Raw genomic sequence first — 23602 nt, 5'->3', positions numbered from 1 at the left:
GAATTGGACCGAAAGGTCTGTTTCCATGCTATACAGCTCTATGACTCTTAAATAAGTTGCCCTCAGTTCCATGGGCTTCTACTTTAGTTAAGAGTTTCTTATGTGAGACTTTACCAAATATCTTTTGAATGTCCATATAAACAGCATCCACAGATATTCCCGTGACCATTACCCTAGTCACCGCTTCAAAATATTCATGGAGTTTTGTCAAGCATTGCCTACCTGTTATGAATCCTTGCTGGCTCTTCCTGATTAATTGAAAATTTTCAAGATGTTCAGTTACCTCATCCTTGATTACAGATTCCAACAATTTCCCACCATAGATGTTCAGCTAATTAGTCCATAATTTCCCTGGTTTTCCTCTTTTGAACTTCTTATAAAAGCAGAGTGACATGGAATTTTCCAATCCGGAAGGAAGTCCTGAATTCAGAGAACTCTGAAGGAATATGATTAGGACATCTACAAAGTGTCCCCCTATTTCCTCTAATACCTTTGGATGGAAATGGTCAAGTCCTAGGGATTTGTCACTCTTTGGTATCATTAATTTTCCTCATTATTGATATTCTGCTTATGTTAATTTTAAATATTATCTGTCTCCGATTGACTATTAACTTCCTCAGGACTTCTGACAAGCTATCCTGCTTTTCTACTATAAATACCAAGGCAAAGTAATTATTCAACATGTCTGCCATTTCCCCATATTCATTGACAATATCCCCACTTACAGTCTTTAGCAGGCCAACATTGCTCCTGACCACCCACTTTTCCTTTACATAACTATAAAATTTCTTATTGATTTTCATGTCCCTTGCAAGTTTCCTTTCATAATCCCTTTTAGCAGTTCTTATCAGATGCTTTGTGGTCCTTTGTTGGATTTGTACCTTTCCCATTCAGCAGGATCTGTGGTGTGTTTTTGTAAGCCTTTTCTTTTAGTTTTATGCTGGCCTTTATCTCTTTAGTTGTTCATGGCCATTTTTATTTCTGTGAGGTGGTGCTTTTCTCCCTCAGTAGTATAAACTGGTTTTGGATTGGATTAAATGTTTCTTTAAACATCCATGTTTTTCAGCTGTTTTACCCATTAGCAGATTTTCCCAGTTTGCTGTGAACTATGTCCATCTCATCTCATTATAAAGTCAGCCTTACCTAAATCTAAATTTCTAGTTGCTGATTCATGCTTTTCTCTTTCAAATGCTGCACTGAACTTGATCATGTCATGATCAGTATTTGATAACTATTCATGCACAATTTGGTTACTAATTAAATCCATCTTATTACTCATTCCTAAATACAATATTGCTTGTCCCCTCTTTGCATCCAGGATACATTGCAGAAGGAAACTATCCCCCCTCCCCTCATTTACTCGTTTTAAATGCATGTGACCACCCAAGCCAATTCAAGATGTACTTACCCTTGGCACCAGGTAGGCAACACACCATGCAGGACTCTCAATCCTGTTATCTGTACCCTTAATTATCAAGTCCCCTACCACTTTTCTTTTTGCTCTTCCACTTGAATGGCTTCCTGTACCCTACCAAGTTCTTGGATTATCTTGATTAATCATTTAGATCACCCCATAATATTCTATACATGAGAATATAAAAATCAGGAGCAAGAGCAGGGCTTACTCATTTCACCCCGCTACATACTTTGAAGTTTACTTCTACCTTCCTCACCATTTACTGTTAAGAGTTTAGAAGCACATATAAAACCCAACATTCTGTCCAGTATACTGTCTGAAAAACCTACTTTTCATTGCAACTTTGTTACTGAAGAATGATCAGTAATAAGAGGCTACACGAGAGAATAGGTAATCTTGCAGCCAGAATGCTTGGCTACATGAAAAGTTACTACATGTTTAACATTGGAAGCAAAGAGAAGAAACAAGGCCTGGGGAGTGCTGGGTAGTGGGAGGAGCTTTGGATTTTCCCAAACATTTGGCAGAAATGGTCATGTGCCCCAAAATTTCTTCATCCTACACTGACTAATGAAAAAATGGTTAAATTTTCCTTGATTTGACTTGGTGATCACACTGAAGTGGAGTGAACTAGAGTGCAGTGAACACTGAAGTACAATGGAGGAAGAAAAGTTAAGCTTAAGTTAATACTAATATATTAACAAGCCTACTGGTCTTACCAGGACAGCACAAAGTCACCTGCAATGATTACAATTACAAAGTTTACAAGAGTCTTGTGTTTTGGAGCTGCAAAATTTTGGAGACAGTGATGTGACCTGCTTTGAAGTCTGCCCTAAAAAACAGGCCTGGGTACTGTGGCTGTTAAAGATTAAAAGGAGGCCGAGATTGTTTTATTTTGAAGGAGTTGCAAGATATTCACACTTGGAGAGGAAGGCAACAGCAAGTTGAGTGGTTAGAGTGAAAGTCTTGACAGTCCAATAAAGGTGTCAAGAATGTCAAGTTGTAAAGAGTCAAGCTTTAAAACATCCATTTACTTCCAACATAGAATAACGAATAGTTAGTCAGCTTTTCCACTTGGATTTAAGGCCAATGTGATTCATGATGACATGCCGCTGGGGCAATATCCTGGAACTTCTTCCATAACTGCACTGTGGATGCTCCTACACAAATGGACTGCAGCAGTTCAAGGCAGTAGCTCACGACCACCTTCTCAAGGGAACTAGGGCTGAGCAGTAAGTACTTCTCCAGCCTGCGAAGCCCACATCCCACAAGGAAATTAAGTTGAATTAGTTGGACTATGAGAGCAGTAATGCCCACAGGAATCCTTGTAAAATTAGCCTTTCCTTTAAGATAATCCTAAAAGCCTCAGAAAAGCTAGTCTGCCAGATTCCAGGAGATAGCAGCTGCGGTTCAACACCCAGAAATTCAGATGTGAACTTGTGCTTGGATTGAAAAGGCCAATTTTGTGTGGATTTGAAAGAAGGCTGGAAAATACAAACAAGGAGCAAGAGTAGGCCGCTCGACCCTTTGGTCCTGCTGTGCATTCAAGATGATTATATGGCTGTTTAAAATATTTGAAGTTCTGTATCCATTGCCTTTTGAGGAAGGGAATTCCCAAGACTCAAAGATTCCCCAGCTTGCGCTAAAGGAAAAATCACCAGGAAAAATATCCACTGCGGAAGAAAGTTGTGAAGTTAGAAGTTACCAGACGGGGAACAAAATTAATAGAAATCCTTTGAAACAAAGAACCTGGGAAAATTGAATGAATACACAAGACAGAATGCAAAGTAGCCAGAATATGGGAGTTTGGATGTGTATTTTTTAAAACAAAAATCAACCTGTGGCCACAACATTCTGAGGTAGGACTTGGACCTTCTGTCTCAGAGGTAGGGATGGTCCCACTGCACCACAATACCTTAAATTTTCAGTTATCTGAAGAGGGGAAACTTCTGTTCCATAAAGTATATGCTGTGAGCAAAAATAGTGCTGAGTCAAAATTGATTTGGTCTGTGTGTTACATGATTGAAGTCTTAAAATGTGAAATATTGTCATGTCATTTTTTTAGCTATCATTGGGAGTTTGAATTTATTTTCTTTAAAGTTACCAGTCTCTAAGGGGAGCATAACAATCTGCTGACCTTCGCCAAATTAAATCAGCATATGTAATACAAATGCCATTTCTTGTCCGTCTACCCTGTTTAAAGTAAACAAGTTAATACCTTCACAGCTTAAAGAGGGACACAGGGAAACAAAAATCAGAATAGTACAGATCAAAACATACAAATAAGTCCACTTTCCTACAAGCAAACAAGACCACACAGAAGAGAAAGATTTTAGTAAACATGTTCCATACCACATTTCCATTAACATTGTTCTCATTGCTACCAATTGCATTCTCATCAGGCATCAGTCCTTCAGGATCAATCATCCCAGAACCTGTTCACAAAACAGATACTCTTATTATGTGTACACGTGAATGGAGAGAAAAATATGTAGCATTGAACACAAAATAATTACAAACATAGCTGCAAGACAGATTCTAACAGGCTGCAGCTCATTTCCGATTTAAATCCAAGATAATGGGAGTCTGACATAACCCTCACCTCAGTCACTATCTGTCATCTTTGGATACCTGCATTTAAAATAAGTGATGGAGATCTCACTTCAACATAGTTACCAACAGTAGTTCTAAAAACAAGCTCATTCCAATGCCCTTAAGAGACATGTCTGAGGATGATAATTCAGTGTTGGAATGATACAAACACTGGGGAATTTCAAATTAAACTAAAAAAAGGCTGCCAATGAACACGAGACACAATAGAGTCATGAAATAGAATGTCAAGTCAGATTTGAGAGAGATTTTAATTGTATTACAGAGAGAATAATTTTGAGAGAATAAATAGATGAAACTTGTTTGTACTGGTGGTGCTCTCTGGGTTATTAAAGCAGGGAATTTTCAACAAGAGTTCCTGAAATCTTAATAGGCAATTAAAAAGGATTTGGAGAATGGGGAAAACATGATTAAGATTCACAGTTCAGGCTCAAATCCTGGCATATTCGGGCAAATGGCCTCTTTCTATGCTCTAAATCTTACTGCGCATGCTGAAATCCCTCAAGATACTGATAAATCTACTAAGGTGTCTATTTGCCTGATATGGAGCATCCTGTCCCCAAAGGGATGCTGTTGCAGCCAAAGCTTTGGCCAAGAGCACCCTCTTCATGGGTCACCAGACTTTAGGGTTACCTACAGCAGAGTCCTTGGGGCATAACATGTGAACCTGACAGACCAATTCTGCAGTATTTTGGAGTACAGCAACTTTCCTATTCCATGATCAATCTGCCACTGTGACCCCACTTGATTCCACTAGCTATCCAAATCACATGTATTGTCCTGCTAGAATAGTATGTACAAATTAGAATTAATTAAATCTCTTGCACTAGTTGCAACATTTCAATCATACCAAAAACACAGATAAGTCTCTCCGCTTATTACAATCTTGGGCCCATAGGGCAAGGATCAGAACTGTCAGCCTCCTGCTCAAGCACTGACTTAACTTTCAAGACCTGTGGGGAAAAATGACTGAGTACACCAATTCAATATCAGCATCAGGATCTCAAGAGGATTACAGGAAAGCGAGATATGGAACAGGATGCATGATTTGAGAATTAGGACAGAACACATTAACAGCTTTGCAACAGCTGTCAGCTGCCTGCGCAAAATATGTGGGTTCATGCTGCATGTCTCCTGAAAACAGCCAGTGACTGACAGTTTGACATCCAAAAGCAAAATGTTACAATGTCATTTTTATACCTGGCAGGTGCCTTTGGTCATGAACTGGAAAAGTTAACATTCCATCATTCAGAGAACACAAACATTCCAGATACGTGCATTAAACAAGAATCAATAACTAAACATTGTACAGGATGGCATGCAGATCAGTGGAGTGTCATAGTGCACCAGAATTATTGATGGCAGTAATAACAGTAGTATGGTATGCTAAAATAAAACATAGAACTGCAGATACTTGAGATCTGAAACAAACAAAAACAGAAATTGCTGGAGAAACTCAGGTGGCAGCATCCGTGGACAGAAAACAGAATTAACCTTTCGAGTCCAGTGACCCTTCTTCAGAATTGAGTCTTAAGAAATGTCACTGGATTCAAAACATCAACTGTTTTTCTTGCCTCAGATGCTGCTGGAACTGTTTGCGTTTCTCCAGCAATTTGTTATGTTTGCTACACATCAATTGCAACTGACTGAGGTAGGAAGGGGATCGCAACAGATGGGTGAGGAAAAAGGATCGGTCTGTGAAGCGACACCTGGAATAGTCTCAAACCAACCTTTCTTAGTTGCTGACCACGAGTCCGACACTGTGCCTGACAGCGTAGAAGTTGAGAGAAATCAGATAATGAAAACAATAAGAAATAAAGAACAGGACGGATTTAAATCCCCACTTATATTTGCAAAAATTCACAACTCTGCAAATAGTCCAAATATGCAGTGTATTAGTGACTCACTTTCATCAAACACAGATATGAGACAGTGATAATATCACTGGACCAGTGATCCAGAACCCAAGCTAATGCTCTGGAGACATGGGTTTGAATCCCACAATGGCAGATAGTGAATTTTTAATTCAATAAATATCTGGAGTTAAAAGCTAGCTTAACGACCATGTAACCATTGTCATGAATACCCACTTAGTTGAGAGGTCTTTTAAATGATACACTTGTATGCCATCCTCATCTGGACTGACCTATATTCCAGGCCTATAGCAATGTGTAGTTGACTCTTAACTGCCTTCTGAAATAGCCGAGCAAGCCACTCAGATGTATCAAACCATTACAAAAACTAAACAAAAGTAAAAACCTGGACAGACCAACCAGCAGCGAAGACAACACTGGAAATGACAACAACAAACATAGCCTATGTCCTCCTCACTGTCATCTGAGGATTTGTGCCAAAATTAGGATAGCTGTTTTACAAACTATTCAAATAAAAACCTGACACAGACATTTGGAATCACAGGACTAAGCAATCCCACAGCTAACAGATTAGATTTGAATTCTGTAGTCCTGTCAATGCAGTTCTGAATGATGGTGGACAAATAAACAACCAGCAGGAAATTGAAAGCTCCACAAATTTCCCTCATCTGCAATAAAGCAGAGCCTAGCACATCAGTGCAAAAGGGAAGATAGAAACATTTACATCCACTTTCAGCCAGAAGTGCCAAGTGGCTGATTCATCTCAGCCTCTTCCGAAGGTCCCCAGCATCACAAATGCCAGTCTTCAGCCAATTCAATTCACTCCATTGATATCATTTGTGATGATAATATGGTTTTAAGAGGATATTTTGCCCTTTTTTTCCCGAGAGGTTTTAAGGTAGACGTGGCGAGCAGTCTATCAGAGCCACTAGAGTAAACAACTTGTGAGGCCTTGTGTTTTTTTTCCAAGCTGGAACAACAGAAGCAGCCTGAAGAACTGTGGTCAACCTATCACACAACCAGGAATTTCAGTTTACTTTTTTTAGTCTTTTTTTCAGTGGCAGCAGTTGCTGTTGGGGTCTTGAAGAAGTGGAAGCTATTATTTTCCTCTCTCCCTTATTGAATTGAATTAGAATTAGCCTTTATTGTCTTGTGCACTTGAACAAGTGCAGTGAAAAGTTTGTAATTTCACCGTTTTGGTGCCATCTTAGGTACAGGGTACCTAGGTACAAAATACTTAAAGTATATGTTACAGACTTGAAACAATCATAAGAGTTCAGCATAGGAATAAAGAATAAAGAAGCTTTCTTTTTAAAAAGTACTTGAATTTTAGACTTTTCACCAAGTCCATGCCAGCCTTCAGACCGCCTGGGCCAAGTCTCTAGAACATGCTGGGCTTCAAACCTTAAGGCCTTGCTTCCAGTCCCCAAACCTCACCAGCCCTATGCTGGCCTCTACTCCACTTGCCTCCGAACTCGCTGCCCCCATGCTGCTCTGGCCTGGGACTCGCCTGGACTCTCCACCCCCATGCCAGCCTGGCCTGGGACTCACCTCAGGGACCCACTGCGCGTAGGTTGGCCTGGCCAGGGACTAGCCTCTGGGGCTCACCTGGACTCTCCGCCGCACGCCAATCTGGCCAGGGACTAACGACAATCTTCAGGCCTCCCCATTTGCCTCTGGTAAGTTAAAGTTAAAAGTTTGGGGGAAAAAAATGAAAAAGAACAGGCAGAGCATAGGAGCTCCCGCCATCTTAAATCTAAGATTCAGAAATAGAGCCATATTACAGCTAAAAGCTGAGGGTTCCCTTCCTGTTACTGGAGTTGTATGTAGATGATCTGTTTTCTGAATTTGCTTTTTGCCAAGGGTGTGTTTACGGGATGTTACTATAATGGTACTGTATCTTTTATTCTGTTAAGCTTTCCAATAGAGTTATTCCAATTCCTTTTCTTTGTTGTATTTTAACTATAGTGGACGAATGAAGTGTGTTTTGCTCTAAATCCAGTAGTTTGACCAATTGAATTGCCTCTGGAATGCAACCTCACGTTTACCTTTAAAATAAGAATATATTATGGTCTAGACTATCTTGTGATTATTTTGAGGGGGTTTCATCTGGCCCATGATGCATTAAATGGCTAGAGGCATTGGATACTGTAATGGCTATAAGCCCTGACAACATTCTGGGAATACCACCAAAGACTTGTGCTCCAGAATGAGCTGTGCCCCTGGAAGAGCTGTTCCAGTACAGCTATGACACAGGCACTTATCTGAATGTGTAAAACTGCCCAGGTATGTCATGTTGTCCACAATAGGCAGTATAAATCTAATCTGGCCAATTATCATCATCAGCCTACTTTCGAACATCAGCAAGGTGACAGAAGGAATAATCAACAGTATTATCAAGTGGCACTTGCAAAGGAATAACCTATGCACTGATGCTCAGTTTGGGTTCCATCAGAATCACTCAGCCCCTGACCTCATTACAACCTTGGCCTAAGCATGGCCAAGAGAGCTAAACTCTGAAGGTGAAATAGAAGTGACTGCTCTTCACATCAAGGCAACATTTAATCAAATAAGGCATCAAGATGCCCATGAAAAACTGGAGCCAACAGAATTGTGGGGAAAGCTCTCTGCGGTTGGGCAAAGGAAGGTGGTTGTGATTGCTGTAGATCAATCATCGCGCTCCAGGATATCATAAAACCATAATTAAGATGTTCACTGATGATTGCACAATGATCAGCACCATTTCTGACTCCTCAGACACTGAAGCAGTCCATGTCCATAAGGCTGCAACAAGACTTGGACAACATACAGGCTCGGACTTGTAGCAAGTAATATCTGTGCCAGGCAATGACCATAAAAGGGAATCTAACCATCACCTCATGGGTTTAATGGCATCACCAACACTGAATAGCCCACCATCAACATCCATTGAACCAAAAACTGAACTGGACCAATCATATATATACTGTATGTACAAAAACAGGTTTGTGTTAGGAATACTGTACAAATAACTCACCTCCTGACTCTCCAAATCCCTGCCCACCATCCATAAGGCACAGGTCAGGAGTGTAATGGAATACTGTCCACTTGCCTTATTTTTTAAAACCTTTATTCATTCACGGAACGAGGGCGTTGCTGGCCAGGCAGAATTTATTGCCCATCCCTAATTGCCCAAAAGGGCACTTAAGAGTCAACCACATTGCTGTAGGTATGGAATCGCATGTAGTCCAGACCAGGTAAGGACATTAGTGAACCAGATGGGTTTTTCTGACAATCGACAATGGATTCACAGTCATCATTAGATTCTTAATTCCAGATATTTTATTGAATTCAAATTCCACCATCTGCCATGGTGGGATTCGTACCCGGGTCCCCAGAACATTATCTGGATCTCTGCGTTAATAGTCCACAGCAATAATAGGCCATCACCTCCCCAGATGGGTGCAACTTCAGCAACACTCAAAAAGCTTGACAGCATCCAGAATAAAGCAGCCAATTTGACTGGCACATAAACCACCAGCTTCAGCATTTACTCCCTTCACCACGGATACATAGTGGCAGCAGTATGATGCATTGCAGTACCTTGCTTGATGGTAGATTCTAAACTTTAACCTCTATCATCCAGAAGGATAAGGGAGCAGATGCACTATCATCTGGAAATACGACCACCTGAAAGTTTGCATCCTGACTTGGAACTATACTAATGTTCTGTCATTTTTGCTGCTTCAAAATCCTGGAACTCCCTTTCCTAAAATTACTGTGGGTACACTTACACCACAAGGACTGCAGTGACACAATAAGGGATGGGGAATAATGGCTAGCATAGCCAGTAACACCCACATCCCATGAGCAAATAATAAGACCATGACTTTTAGGCTATTTACAGCTCAACCAGTGAGTCGTGCAGCACAGAAACCACAGACCATGCTGATCACATCAATGCTGTGTCAAGAGGTTAACAAAATGGGAGGAAATGCAAATTAATTTAAAAACATCTACATTCTAAAAATGGAAAAAAAACATGCTTGTCCAAGTAGACTAGAAGGAAATTAGTTATTACACATGGCCTGACTGGAGTTGCTTCAAATTGATATACAGATCCTGAAAGGGAAAGGTACATCATCTACAATTATTAATTCTCAACATTCAGTGACAAAATACTATAAACTAAACTCCACAAAAATGGAAAAGGTTTTATTCAATTAAATATATTCTTAGTTTGAATTTAATCTGTTGGAAGTGAAAGCCACTTTATGTCTGATTCTCAAAAAGCACTTGAGTCTATGGGTCGCCCAAATACAACATAAACATCTGACCAGTACTTCAGTTTATAGCATCAGCTTGGCAGTTTCATTTTTAACGTTCGGTGTTCTCTTACCCAATACAGACTGGGTTCAAACAAGCTCAACTTGTTTCAATTTGGACCTGAGAAGCTCTGAGAGTTTTGGTCCAATCAACAGAAAATTCCAACCTCAAGACCTTGTGGAGCTGGAATGATGGTGTGCACAATATATATCAATTCCCTCCTATTTAAACAGTTTGTTCTCCAGAGTTAAGAACAATTTATTTGTATAAAGAACAGCAGCTGAAACAACAATAGGAATAATCAGATCTTATGGGCAATGCTCAAGCCTCTCCAGCTTGCCTGCTGTGAAGAGGGTGGAAGAATATGGAGTAATCTCAATGTATTGGTCTCTACAGTGCACTGGGACTGGACAGGTTAGAGTGGGAAGAATGCTCCTGATGTTGCAGAAGTCCAGAATTAGAGGTCTAGTCAAAAGATTAAGGGTAAGCCATTCAGGATCGAGACAAGGAAGATTTTCTTCACTCAGAGTTGTGAACTTGTGGAATTGTGCAGGAATGAGCCATGATCATATTGAATGGTGGTGGGGGCTTGAAGGGCCAAATGGTCTACTCCTGCATTTATTTTCTATGTTTATACTGATATGTGGACACTTGCACATACAATCAAAGTGATGATACCTAACTTTGTTTGGGGAATTTGTTGATACTGACAAATTGTTACTAGGTTTAGCTACAGAACACCAGGTTGTCAGAAAGAACTCCAGAAAGAGAGCCACCCAGTCAACAGTACATTAGATCTTTATTGCTTTAATGAAATGTGCTTCTTTTCCCTCTTAGAACTGCAGGTCACAGACAATTTGGAAATTGAACCCAATGCTGAACCACCTTTGGAAGATTCTTTTCCTCACAATTGTCACTGTTGCTAATCACTTTTGACCTGCAGCTTTTAAAGGCTTACAAATCATACCTTAATTTAGTTATAGATTCTTTTACTTGCAGGTTGGAAGTGATTCCTATAGTTGACACAAAATAATGACCAGGATGATATTGGCTGGAGGGACATGGAAGTAACCCTCAAGATTCAGGGAGTCAGTAAGGACACCAGCAGGCAATCCATTCAATGTTACATGTACATTGGGGTCATAAATCCCTCATTTACCCTTTTCAGTTTATTACCATGCAAGCTGCAATACAATGAATCCATGAAGGGTTTAGTCTGATCGATTATTAAACTCAAGCTGAACACAGTAATTTGAAAATGGATGGGAATGTTAGCATAACCAGAAGGAGGGCATTGGGGTGACGAGGGAGGAAAGAGAAGGAAAAAAGAGTGTGAATGTGCAGGGGGCAGCTTGGGTAAGAGAGAGACCGAGCAAGGGACAGACAGACAGACAATGAGGGCTGGCACAAACTGACCAGCGAACTATGTTGTGTGAGATATATATAATTATTTAAATATTTATATATACAAAATACCCCCTTCTCTCTATTCCAGATTCTAGGATGGATCATTATTCCCACAATTTTGTCACTATCTGCACATTATCTTGAGAATTCTAAACTAAACTACAAAGTGAACTGTATCTTTAACGAGTGCTCTAAATTCTTGACCATACCTGGAAAAATTTCTCTTATAAAGGTTAGATGTCTTCATTTATGTTTTATTATGAATAATACATTTCTTAATCATTTTAATCAACGACCAAATAATTTTGCGTTCTCTGTTCCAAGCATGACATACCTTGGACATCAGCGATAGCTGGCATTGTCTTAACCTGAATAGGCCGGAATGGTTTGCCATCAACAAATGGTGCCTCAACAGAATCAAATGCAGTCTGGCTTTCAGAGCTGGAAGCAAGCTGATCCACACTGAAGTGTTGCTCCTGCAGTAGCTCATCTAGGGAAAGTGCATTTTACATTGTCATGTTTTGCTGAGACAAAGCAAACTCTCAGAATAAATCCATCTACACAAAGCCAATATACTGTTGAATTACAAATAAGTTGCAAACAATCACAATTATACAGTTGTTAATTACAGCACACTTTTCTCAAGCAACACCATTTCTCCTGGACTCTTCACCATTTATACATTATTCTCAAGCAACAAGGAGTCCAATATTGCTCACTTAGAGCTCTCTGGTCCTGAATTGTCAGGCTACTGACTTGGATTAGATGCCAATTCAATTTACTTACTATGAGCAAGCATTCGTAAATTCATTGAAGACTAACAGCTCAAAATATGTGTACAGATCATGAATTAGAAACAATGCAGACCATAAGAAACAGGAAGAGTAGGCCGTTCGGTTCCTCAAGCTTGCTCTGCCTTCGACAGGATCATGACTGATCTGACATTGCTCATATCCACTTTCCTGCCTTTTCCCATAACTCTTGACTTCCCCCTACTAATCAAGAATCTATCCATCTCAGCTTTAAATGTACACAAGGACTCTGCCCCACAGCTCAGTGAGAAGGACTTCCAAAGACACTCAACCTTGTGAGAGAAGAAATTCTGCTTTAATGCACTCTTAAATTGGCACCCCTTTATTCTGAGCCTATGCCCGGTGGTTCTAGACTCTCCCATGAGGGCAAACATTCTCTCAGAATTTACCCTGTCAAGCCCCTTAAGAATCTGTGTTTCAACGAGACTACCTCTCATTCTCCTAAACTCCAGTGAGTAGAGTCGCAACCTGTCCAGCTTTTACTCATAAAGCAATTCCTCAATACTAGTGAGCCTTTTCTGTACTGCTTCCAACAAGATAATATATTTTCTTACATAGGGAGACCAAAACTGCAAACACTACTCCAAATATGGTTTCACCAGCACTTTATATAGTTGTGGTAAGACTTGCCAACTCTTATACTCCAACTACCTTGAAATAAGAGCCAACATTCCATAGCCTTCCCAAATGCCTGCTGCATCCATGTGCTATCTTTGTGTGTTTCATGCATAAGTAACTGCAAGTCCCCTTGTGTTGCATCTTTTCTCCATTTGAATAATATTGTTCTTTTGTTCTTCTTCCAAAATGAATAACTTTACATTTTCCCTCATGATAATCAATTTGCCAATTTTTTGCCCACTTACTTAACCTATGAATACTACGCTGTTGGTATCCCTCTTGCAACATGCCTTTCCACCTATTTTTGTGTCATCTGCAAATTTGGTGACAGTACATTCACTTTCTTCCTCGAAGTCATTAATATATATTGTTAACAGTTGTGGTCCCTGCACTGATCCCTGTGGAACCCTGCTGTTTACAGCTTGCCAACCTGATAAAGAATCCCTTAACCCTTAGTTGTTTCCCGCTCATTAGCCAATTCTCAATCCATGCCAACATACTACTCCAACAACACAGGTTCTAATATGATTTAACTTTTTCACCGATATCTTGCCTTCTGGAAGTCCGAGTATATCTACTAGTTCCCTTCTTGATTTGATTTGATTTATTATTTCACTGTATCTCAGTACATGTGACAGAGTATTGTTTAGTGTGCTAACCAGACAAATCATACCTTACGTAAGTACATCAGGGAAATAAAACAAAAAGCAGAATATATGTTACAACTGCAGAAAAGGTGCTGAGAAAGATCAATTCTATTTCGAGAGGTCCATTCATAAATCTGATAACAACGGAGAAGAAGCTGCCCTTGAATCTGTTGGTACGGGTTTTCAAACTTTTGTATCTTCTGCCCAATGGAAGAGGGTGGAACAGAGTATAATCGGGGTGGGAGGAGTCTTTGATTACGTTGGCTGCTTTCCCAACACAGTGGGGGAAGCTGGTTTTTGTGATGGACTAGGCTTCATTTACAAGTCTCTGTAATTTCTTGCCATTTTGGGCAGAGCAGATGCCATACCAAGCGGTGATGCATCTGCATATGACACTTTCTACGGTGCATCAATAAAAAATTGGTCAGTCATTGTAGACATGCCAAATTTCCTTAGCCTTCTGAGGAGGTAGAGGCATTGGTGTGTTTTCTTGACTGTAGTGTTGACGTGGTTTGACCAAGACAGGTTATTGGTGATATTTACTCCCAGGAACCTGAAGCTCTTGACCACCTCCACCTCTGCACTATTGATGCAGACAGCGGTGTGTCCTCTACCCTGCTTCTTGAAGACGATGACCAGCTCCTTTGTTTTGCTGACATTGAGGGAGAGATTGTTGTCTTTACACCAAGCCACTAAGCTGGCTATCTCTTTCCTGTACTCTGGCTTGTCGTTGTTTGAGATGTGATCCACTATGGTTGTGTCCTGAGCAAATTTGGCCACACAGTCATGAGTGTATAGTGGGTATAGCAAGGGGCTGAGTACGCAGCCCAGGACACCAGTGTTGACGATTACTATGGAGGCAGATATTTTTACTTATCCTTACTGATTGCGGTCTGCGGGTCAGGAAGTCAAGGATCCACTTGCACAGCGGGGAGCAGAGTCCTAGGTCTCAGAGTTGGAGATCAGTTTGGTTGGAATTATGGTATTGAAGGCAGAGGTAAAGTGAATAAATAAGATGACAGAAGAACTGCAGATGTTGGAAGTAAGAAACAAAAACAGAAAAGCTCAGTAGATCTGTCAACATTTGTGGAGAGAAATCAGAGTTAATGTTTCAGGTCAAGTGATCTTTCCTTGGAACTGCTTCTGAGGAAAGGTCACTGGACCTAAAACATTAACTCTGATTTCTCTCCACAGATGCTGCCAGGCTTGTTGAGCTTATCCAGCGATTTCTGTTTTCATTTTTGAGTAAAAAGGAGTCTGACATAGGTGCCCTTGTTATCCAGATGTACTAGGGATGAATATGGGCCAGGGAGATGGTGTTTGCCGTAGATCCATTGCTGCGGTAGGTGGATTGTAGTGGAACAAAGCAGTCTGGGAGACCGAAGTTGATGTGTGCCGTTACTAATGTCTCGAAGCATTTCATTATAATGGATGTCAGAACCATTGGGTGGTAGTCATTAAGGCACCTTGCCTGATTTCTCTGTGGCACCAGGATGATAGTGGTCTTCTTGACATAGGTGGGAACCTCATATCGTAGTAAGGAGAGGTTAAAGATGTCTGCAAATACTCCCACCTGCTGGTGTGCGCAAGATCTGAGTGCATGGCCGGGGACTTCATCCGGGCCAATCACTTTCCATGAGTTCACTCTCAAGAAGTCTGATCTGATGTCTGTGGCGTTGACTGTGGATGCAGGTGCACACTGTCAACCCACGCTGCTGATTGATGTTTCCTCAATATACTTTTATAAATTAATCAGACATGATTTCCCTTTCATGAGCCATGCTGAATCTCCTTTGATTTTCCAAATGTTCTACTATTACTTCCTCAATAATTGATTGCGAAATATTTCTAACAATAGATGTTACGCTAATCAGTTTAGACATATCCACTTTTTGCTTCCCTCCCTTTTAGAACAAGGGTGTCACTTTGTCAGTTTTCCAATCCCCTGGTACACTGAATTATTCTATTACAGCCCTCAAATATTCCAAAAATTTGCATTCAAAATGGAGAACAGAGGTCATACTCTGAAGTTGTAGAACTCAATGTGGAGTCACAGAGGTCTGCCTATGAGTTTGTGCCAGTTAAAAACAACCATCTAACTATTTTTATCCAAGTTACCAGCACCTGACCCATAGCCTTGTATGCCTTAACATCTAAATACGACTTATATGTTGAGCGTTTCTGCCTTTACCACCCTTACAGACAGCGAGTTCCAGGTTCCTGCCATCATCTGGGTAAAAATGTTTTCCTCACATCCCCTCTAAACCTCCTGCCCCTTACATTAAATCTATGCCCCCAGTCAATGATTTCTCCACCAAGAGGAATGTTCCTTCCTGTCAATATTGTCTATGCCCCACAATTTTAAACATCTCAATCATGTCCTCTCCTCCTCCCTCCACTCCAAAGAAAGTAACTCCAGTCTATCTAATCTCTCTTCATAAGTAAAATCCAAGCAACATCCTGGTAAATTTCTTCTGCACCCTCTGCAGTGCAATTATACCTCTTCTATAATATGGATTCCAGAACTACACACAATACTCTATATAACAGAAGGTGACGGTCTAGTGGTTTTATTGCTGGATTGTAATTCAGAGACCCAGAAAAACCCTGGAGACCTGGGCTCAAATCCTGCCACGGCAGATGTCAGAATTCAAATTTTAAGAGTCCAATGATGACCACGAAACCATTGCTGATAGTCAGAATAACCCATCTGGTTCACTAATGTCCTTTAGGAAGGAAACTGACATCCTTACCTGGTCTGGCTTAGTGGTCGACTCTTAATTGGGCAATTAGGGATAGGCAATAAATGCTGGCCGAGACAGCTATGCCTCATCCCATGAATGAATTAAGAAAAAAACTCTAGCTGTGGCCTGACCAACAATTTACGCAGCTCTTAAACTCTTTGCATATCTTCTTAACCACTTTATCTATCTGTACTGCTACTTTAAGGGGTTGGTGGTCATGCATTTCAGTTCCTTCTCATCCTCGATGCTTCCCAGGGTCCTAGCATTCATCATGTATTCCTCTATGCTGTCAGTCCTGCCCAAGTACATCACAATTACCAGATTGAATTCCATGCACCACTGATCGGTCTATCTGACCAGCCTATCTATATCATCTTTCATTCTAAGGCTATCCTCCCCACTCTTTACCATCTGACCAATTTTTGTGTCATCCACGAAGTGACTGCTCAACCTTTCTACATTCAAATCCACACTGTTTATAGAAACCACTGGAAGTAATTCTGACGGACAGAGTTAATCTGCATTTGGAGAGGCAGGGATTAGTCAAGAACATTCAGCAAATTTGGCAAATTGAACCACAAACAGCAAAAGCCACCGACACTGATCCTTGCAGAACCCAATGAACACAGACTTACAGTCAGAAAATGCCCGTTAACCATCACCCTCTGCTTCCTGCAAAACGGCCAATTGTGGATTCAATTTGCCAAATTTGCTTAGATTCCACTGACTCTTACCTTTGCTATCGGGCTCCCACGTGGGACCTTATCAAAAGTCTTTCTTAAATTCAAGTCGGCTGCATTACCCTCATCTACATGCCTGGTCATCTCGTCGAAAAATTCAGAAAGCTGGTCAGACATAACTTCTCCTTAACAAAACCGTGCTGAATGTTCTTGACTAATCCCTGCCTCTCCAAATGCAGGTTAACTCTGTCCGTCAGAATTATTTCCAGTAGTTTTCCCACTACCGAGGTTAGACTGACTGGCCTACAGTTTCCTTGTTTATCCCTTGAATAATGGTACCACCTTGGCTATCCTCCAGCACCTCTCCCGTGGCCAGATAGTAACTGAAAATGTTTGCAAGCATCCCAGCTATTTCCTCCCTCGCCTCACTCACCTGGGATATGTTTCATCCAACCCTGGTGATTTATTTACTTATAAGTAGCCAGACCACTCAGAACCTTCTCCCAGTCTATACTAATTTTTAAAATTGTACCAAAGACCTTCTTCCTGATTCTTATATCACATTGTCCCTCTCAATAGTGAATACTGACGCAAAGTATTCATTTAGAACTTTACAAAAATTACTGCTGTGGAAATTAATGGACCATACTATTCCCCTCTTTGTCCCTTTCCCTTAATTTACCTCTAAAACAACTTAGGATTTTCCTTTGTTTCAGCCTGCCACTATCATGTCGCCTTTTCTCATGTTCTCATTTTTAAGCTCCCCTTGGGCATGCCATAGTTCTCTAGGGCTACTGCTGTTTTGAGTCTTCAGTATCTGCCATAAGCCTCTCTTTTGCTAGATTTGTCTTTTTTGGAACATGCTGTCCCAGCATTCTGATATTTCCTCCTTGAATGCATCCCACTGCTCTGACATGGATTTATTTAAGTGTGATGATACTGTGGCTTTAAGAGATGCGTTTTGTCCTGATTTCTCCTAGAGAGAGAAATTGGGGAAACAGGTGATGAACAGTCTATGAGAAGATAAACAACTCGTGAGGTCTTGGGTTTTTTTTTTAAAAGTTGGAACGGGAGAAGCAGCCTGAGTGAATATGGTCAAATTCTCACAGATTCAGGAATTTTTTAGTAAGCTTCTGGCAATTATTGCCAGCGTTTCAGCAGGTTGGAAGGCAGTGAAAGTCTCCCGACTGCTACACACACTCTTTCTCTGGGGAGCTGCTGCATGCTAATAGGATTACATGTGAGGCAATCTGTTTTTCTGAATTTGCCTTTTTGCTAAGGGTTGTTTATGGTATTTACTATATTGAAACAGTTAATTGGTAATAGTTATTGTATTTATTATTCTGTTACATTTTCCAATCAAGTTGTTATTCCAAGTTCTTCCTTCTTTTGTTGCATTTTAACTGTATTGTTTGAGTAAATTGTGCTTTGCTTACATCAAGTAGTTTAATCAATGAAATTACATCTGGAACACAGCACCTTATCTTTACCTTTAAGATAAGAAAAAGTGAGGGTCAAGGCTACCTTCTTAACATATTTTGAGGGAATCTGGACTGGTCCAGAACAAAAGCATCTGCTCCCAGTCCACCCTGGTCAAACCACATCTGACCTTATTAAAACCAGCCTTCTCCCAGTCTAGAACTTAGATAGAAGGCCTCTGTTCTTTCCATACAATCTTGAATCCAACAAAGTTAAGATCACTGTCTGCAAAATGCTCCCTCATTAACAGTTGAATCACTTGCCCGACTTCATGACCTAAAATTAAGTCCAGGACTTTTAGTAGGGTCTTTTATGTACTGGCTTAAAAACCTCTTCAAGATACACTTTAAGAACTCCGCTCCCATTAAACCTTTCACACTCTGACTTACTCCAATTGATGTTGGGGAAGCTGAACTCCCCTATAACTTTTACATTACTCTGAAATTTGTTAACATATCTGCTCCTCTACTTCTCTCTGACTGTTCAGGGGCCCATAGTACACATGAGGCAATGTGATTGCTCCTTTTGGTTCTTGAGTTTTACATCCTAGTGTCTTGATGGCTGCAAAGTGCCTGTAAAGCACTAAATGAGGTGCCATTCCACCAACTTGTATCAAGCTTCATGAGAACATTGCAGCAAGCCCAGGATAAAATACTAATAAACTGTGATACAATTGATCAAAAGTGAATTGTAAACTGTTCCTTGAAGTTATATCAGAGTTATGCTGGAAAAAAAACATTTTTGGCTTTTATCAGCAATTCTCAAGTTTTGTACAGCCAAACAACTATTTATAAATCAGTGTCTAAGTACTGGGAGACAATCAAGAAGGACCTAAAGTGGGTTCAGAAAAATACATTCCCACTAAGAAAAAGGATAGGGAACACTCACTGGATGTCAAAGAGGATATGGTTGGATAAGATAAGCTTTTGTCATAAGAGCTCAATACAGCAGGAGGCTAGGAGTATGGAAAGTGCAAGAATGAAATGACAAAAAAAGGAGAATAAAGAGAGGGCATTGAAAAAATAGTGGCAAGTAAAATCATAAAAATTGAAAGATGTTTTGTGAATACATAAGCAAAAGAATAAAAAGGGAAAATAAAGAAATAGTAGTCAATTAGATGCAAGGACTGTGTCTTTAAAAACTGGACTGCAATGAGAAAACTGCTTTAAAGGGATTTATCAGGAAAGTCACAAAATTTCATAGCAAGGAATTCGATACCTATTGCAAATTTGTTTTTTGTGGCTATAGGCTCCTGAAATGTGCAGACGATTAGGACCCAAGGAGTTGTTTACAAATGAAGCTGATTGGTTCCCAGCTAACCGAGCAGATTAGAATTGAAAACAAGGTATAGAGACACAGACACGGAGAGAGAAAGACACTGAAGTGCGTGCAGTTGTTTTGTCTAGCAAAAGCTGAGTGTTCTCTGCAGGAAAAAAATGCTCAGTTTAAACTGGAAGAAAATCAATTCCTTTTTCTGCAGATGTTGCTGTGAGCTGTGACTTTTGAATTGATAAATCAGAGACATTGTGCAAGTGAATCTCACTATGCCTCTTACAAATCTTTGGAAGCTTCTGGGGAAAGACAAATTAACCTCAAGGGCCTGGTTGGCCAAAGTAGGAACATCTCAACATCGGCATCAGGAAGTAAAGACCATTGAACTGACTTTCCAGTTTTTTTTTACCTCTGCCAAAAATCTATTTTCCCTATTTGATTGTCTGTATAAGGGGCAGTTTACAAGGGGATACGAGTTTTAGTTAGTTGTGTAATATGCCAATGGTTTACATCATTTTACCTGCAGCCATAGTAGAATTTCTTATAACAAATAATAATTGTTGTTCAATATAGAAACCTGGTCCGTGATTTCTATCAAACTTGATCTGAAAGCCAGGTAAATTGAAGGATTGTGTACCTTAAAGAAAGAACTTCGGGAATAGTGGGACTCAGTTGATGCCAGTGGGAGATGGAAAAAGTAGCTTGCGAGCATAGGCAGAGCAGGTTGACAGGGTCCTTAATGAACACTTTATACCTGTTTCAACTTACGTCTGCTTCATTTTTCACTTAACGCGGGGAACTGTGAAATAACAAATGGGACAAACCACCAGGACCACACGAAATTAGCTCAGGCTGTTATGGGAAGCAAGAGACGAAACGGACAGGCGCCATCACATTTTAAATTCTTTTCTGAGTACCAGTTTCGTGCAAGAAAACGTGCTAGAAAACTGGAGGCCTACTCATATTAAAATAGGTTGGAAAGGATAGCCAAAATAGTTACAGGCCTATCAGCCTTACCACAGTGGGGGAATAATTTGGGGAGAAAATGGGAAAAAATTCCAACGGGTGTGTTAAATCATTATTGAACTCAGCACAATTTGTTAAAGGAAGTCATATCTGAATAATATACTGAATTTTCGGAAGAGGGAGCAAAAAGGGTCAATCAGAATAGTGGATTTAATGCGATATACATAGAGTTTGACAACCCGGTAAGGCTACAATACAGAACTACTTGTTTTGATAATATCCACACCAAACTGATCAGGAAATTGAAAACTCAGGGATCAACAGGAACATGCGGCTTGCATCCAAAATTAGCTTAGTTAGAGGAAACAAAAGTTATTGGTAAATTGGCTTTTTTAATTGACTAGAAAGCAGGTTTCACAAGGAGTTCTATAGGGCTCAGTACTAATTCCCTTGCTTTTCTTAGTTTATATTAGTGATTTAGATTTAAGTAATCAAGAAATTTAATCTTGAATCAAAAATTGACTGTGCTTGACAGTGAGGAAGGAAACTGCAAACTTCAAGATTTGTCAACGGATTGATGACCTGGACAGAAAAACAGTAAATGAATCTAACTCAGAGAAGAATGGGGTAATACATCTGGGAAGGATAAGAAAGGCCAGAGAATAAACAGTAAATAATGAACTAAAAGGTGTCAAGGAAGAAAGATAAAATCACTACAGTCTTATCAGACCACAGGGCTGCTCTTTCATTTGAGAGAGACGACTGAAGGTAGTTTAATCTGAGGGTAACCATGCCTCAGGCATGGGAAGAGCCTGAGAAGGAGAGTTCTTCATAGTAACCTGAGCTGGTATGGGAACTGAACATGCTGTTGCTGTAACTCTGCATTGCAAACCAGCCATGCAGCCAACAAAGCTACCAGATCGGTGAGCCTGACATCAGTGGTGGGCAAGTTGTTGGAGGGGATTCTCAGGGGACAGGATTTAAATGCATTCGGAAAGACAAGGACTAACTAGGGATAGTCAACATGGCTTTATGTGCGGTACACTGTGTCCCACTAATTTAGTTAAGGTTTTTGAAGAAGTTACGAGACGACTTTGAAGGCAGAGCAGTGGACATGGTCCGTATAGACTTCATTAACACATATGACAAGGTTCTGTATGTTAGACTGGTTAGTAAGGTTAGATCACAAGGGAGAAGCAGCCATTCGGATACATAAATGCCTCAAAGGTAGGAGACAGAGAGTGGTGGTGGATGATTGCTTTTTGGACTAGAGGCCTTTCACCAGCAGTGTGCCGTGAGGATCAGTGCTGGGTCCACTGCTTTTTGTCATTTATATAAATGACTTGGATGTGAATATAGGAGGTATGGTTAGTAAGTTTGCAGATAACACCAAAATCGGTGATGTAGTGGATAGCCAAGAAGGTTATCTCGGAGAACAACGGAACCTTGATCAGATGGGTCGATGAGTGGCAGATGGAGTTTGATTTGGATAAACGTGAGGTGCTGTACTTGATAAGACAATCCAGGGTAGGACGTATACACTTAATGGTAAGGTCCTGGGGATTGTTGCCGAATAAAGAGACCTTGGAGGGCAGGTTCGTAGATTCTTGAAAGTGGAGTCGCAGGTAAACAGGATAGTGAAGGCAGCTTTTGGTGCACTTAGTTTAGAATTTGGGAGGTCATGTTGTGGTCGTACAGGACATTGGTTAGGCCAGTTTTGGAATACCTTGTTTAATTTTGGTCTCCCTGTTATAGGAAGGCTATTGCGAAAATTGAAAATGTTCAGAAAACATTTACAAGGATGTTTCCAGGGTTGGAGGGCTTGAGCTGTAGGGAGAGGTGAATAGGCTGGGGCTATTTTCCCTGGAGTGTCAGAGGTTGAGGGGTGATCTTATAAAACCATGACGGGCATGGATAGGGTGAACAGCTAAGGTCTTTTCCCCAAGGTAGGGGAGTACAAAACCAGACGGCATAGATTTAAGGTGCGAGGGGTAAGATTTAAAAGGAATTTAAGGGGCAACTTTTTCACAAGGTGCGGGGGTGGGGGGGTGCATGTATGGAATGAGCTGTCAGAGCAAGTGGTGGAGGCTGGTATAATTGTAACATTTAAAAGGCATCTGGATGGGCACGTGAATAGGAAGGATTTACAGGGATATGGGCCAAATGCTGGCAAATGGGAATAGATTAACTGAGGATATCTGGACGGCATGGATGAGTTGGACCAAAGGATCTGTTTCCATGCTGTATATCTCCCCTTGTCAAGGAATAGAGGGATGCAAGAGTAGACATCTGCAAATCCCTTCAGGCAACAGGAAGATAGCATGGTTAATAATTTGAGATAGTAGGAACTGCAGATGCTGGAGAATCCGAGACAACAAGGTGCAGGGCTGGATGAACACAGCAGGCCAAGCAGCATCATAGGAGCAGACAGGCTGACGTTTCGGGCCTAGACCCTTCATCAGAAAAGGGGGAGGGGAAAGGGGTTCTGAAATAAATAGGGAGAGAGTGGGAGGCGGATAGAAGAGGGATAGAGGAGAGGATAGGTGGAGAGGAAACAAACAGGTCGAAGAGGCGGGGATGGAGCCAGTAAAGGTGAGTGTAGGTAGGGTGTTAGAAGGGGATAGGTCAGTCCAGGGAGGACGGACAGGTCAAGGGGGCGGGATGAGGTTGGTCGGTAGGAGATGGAGGTGCGGCTTGAGGTGGGAGGAGGGGATAGGTGGGAGGAAGAACAGGTTAGGGAGGCAGGGACGAGCTGGACTGGTTTTGGGATGCGG

The 23602-nt window shown here is 40.8% G+C and overlaps 1 protein-coding gene across 1 annotated transcript in view; it reads right to left on the bottom strand.

Annotated features, from left to right (window-relative positions):
- Positions 1-23602, bottom strand: part of aplp2 (amyloid beta (A4) precursor-like protein 2) — a 219187-nt gene that overhangs the window by 13183 nt on the left and 182402 nt on the right. The window contains exons 13-15 of the mRNA XM_048615382.1: positions 11945-12100; positions 5755-5790; positions 3767-3849 (exon numbers count right to left, since the gene is read on the bottom strand). Coding sequence (XP_048471339.1) covers positions 3767-3849; positions 5755-5790; positions 11945-12100 — 275 coding nt within the window. The remainder of the gene's footprint in view (positions 1-3766; positions 3850-5754; positions 5791-11944; positions 12101-23602) is intronic.

This window comes from Rhincodon typus, chromosome 32 (genome assembly GCF_021869965.1).
Source record: "Rhincodon typus isolate 14 chromosome 32, sRhiTyp1.1, whole genome shotgun sequence".
In the NCBI taxonomy this organism is placed as follows: domain Eukaryota; kingdom Metazoa; phylum Chordata; class Chondrichthyes; order Orectolobiformes; family Rhincodontidae; genus Rhincodon; species Rhincodon typus.
Note: the sequence above shows the minus strand (reverse complement) of the source record. Positions and strands in the feature narration are given on the sequence as shown.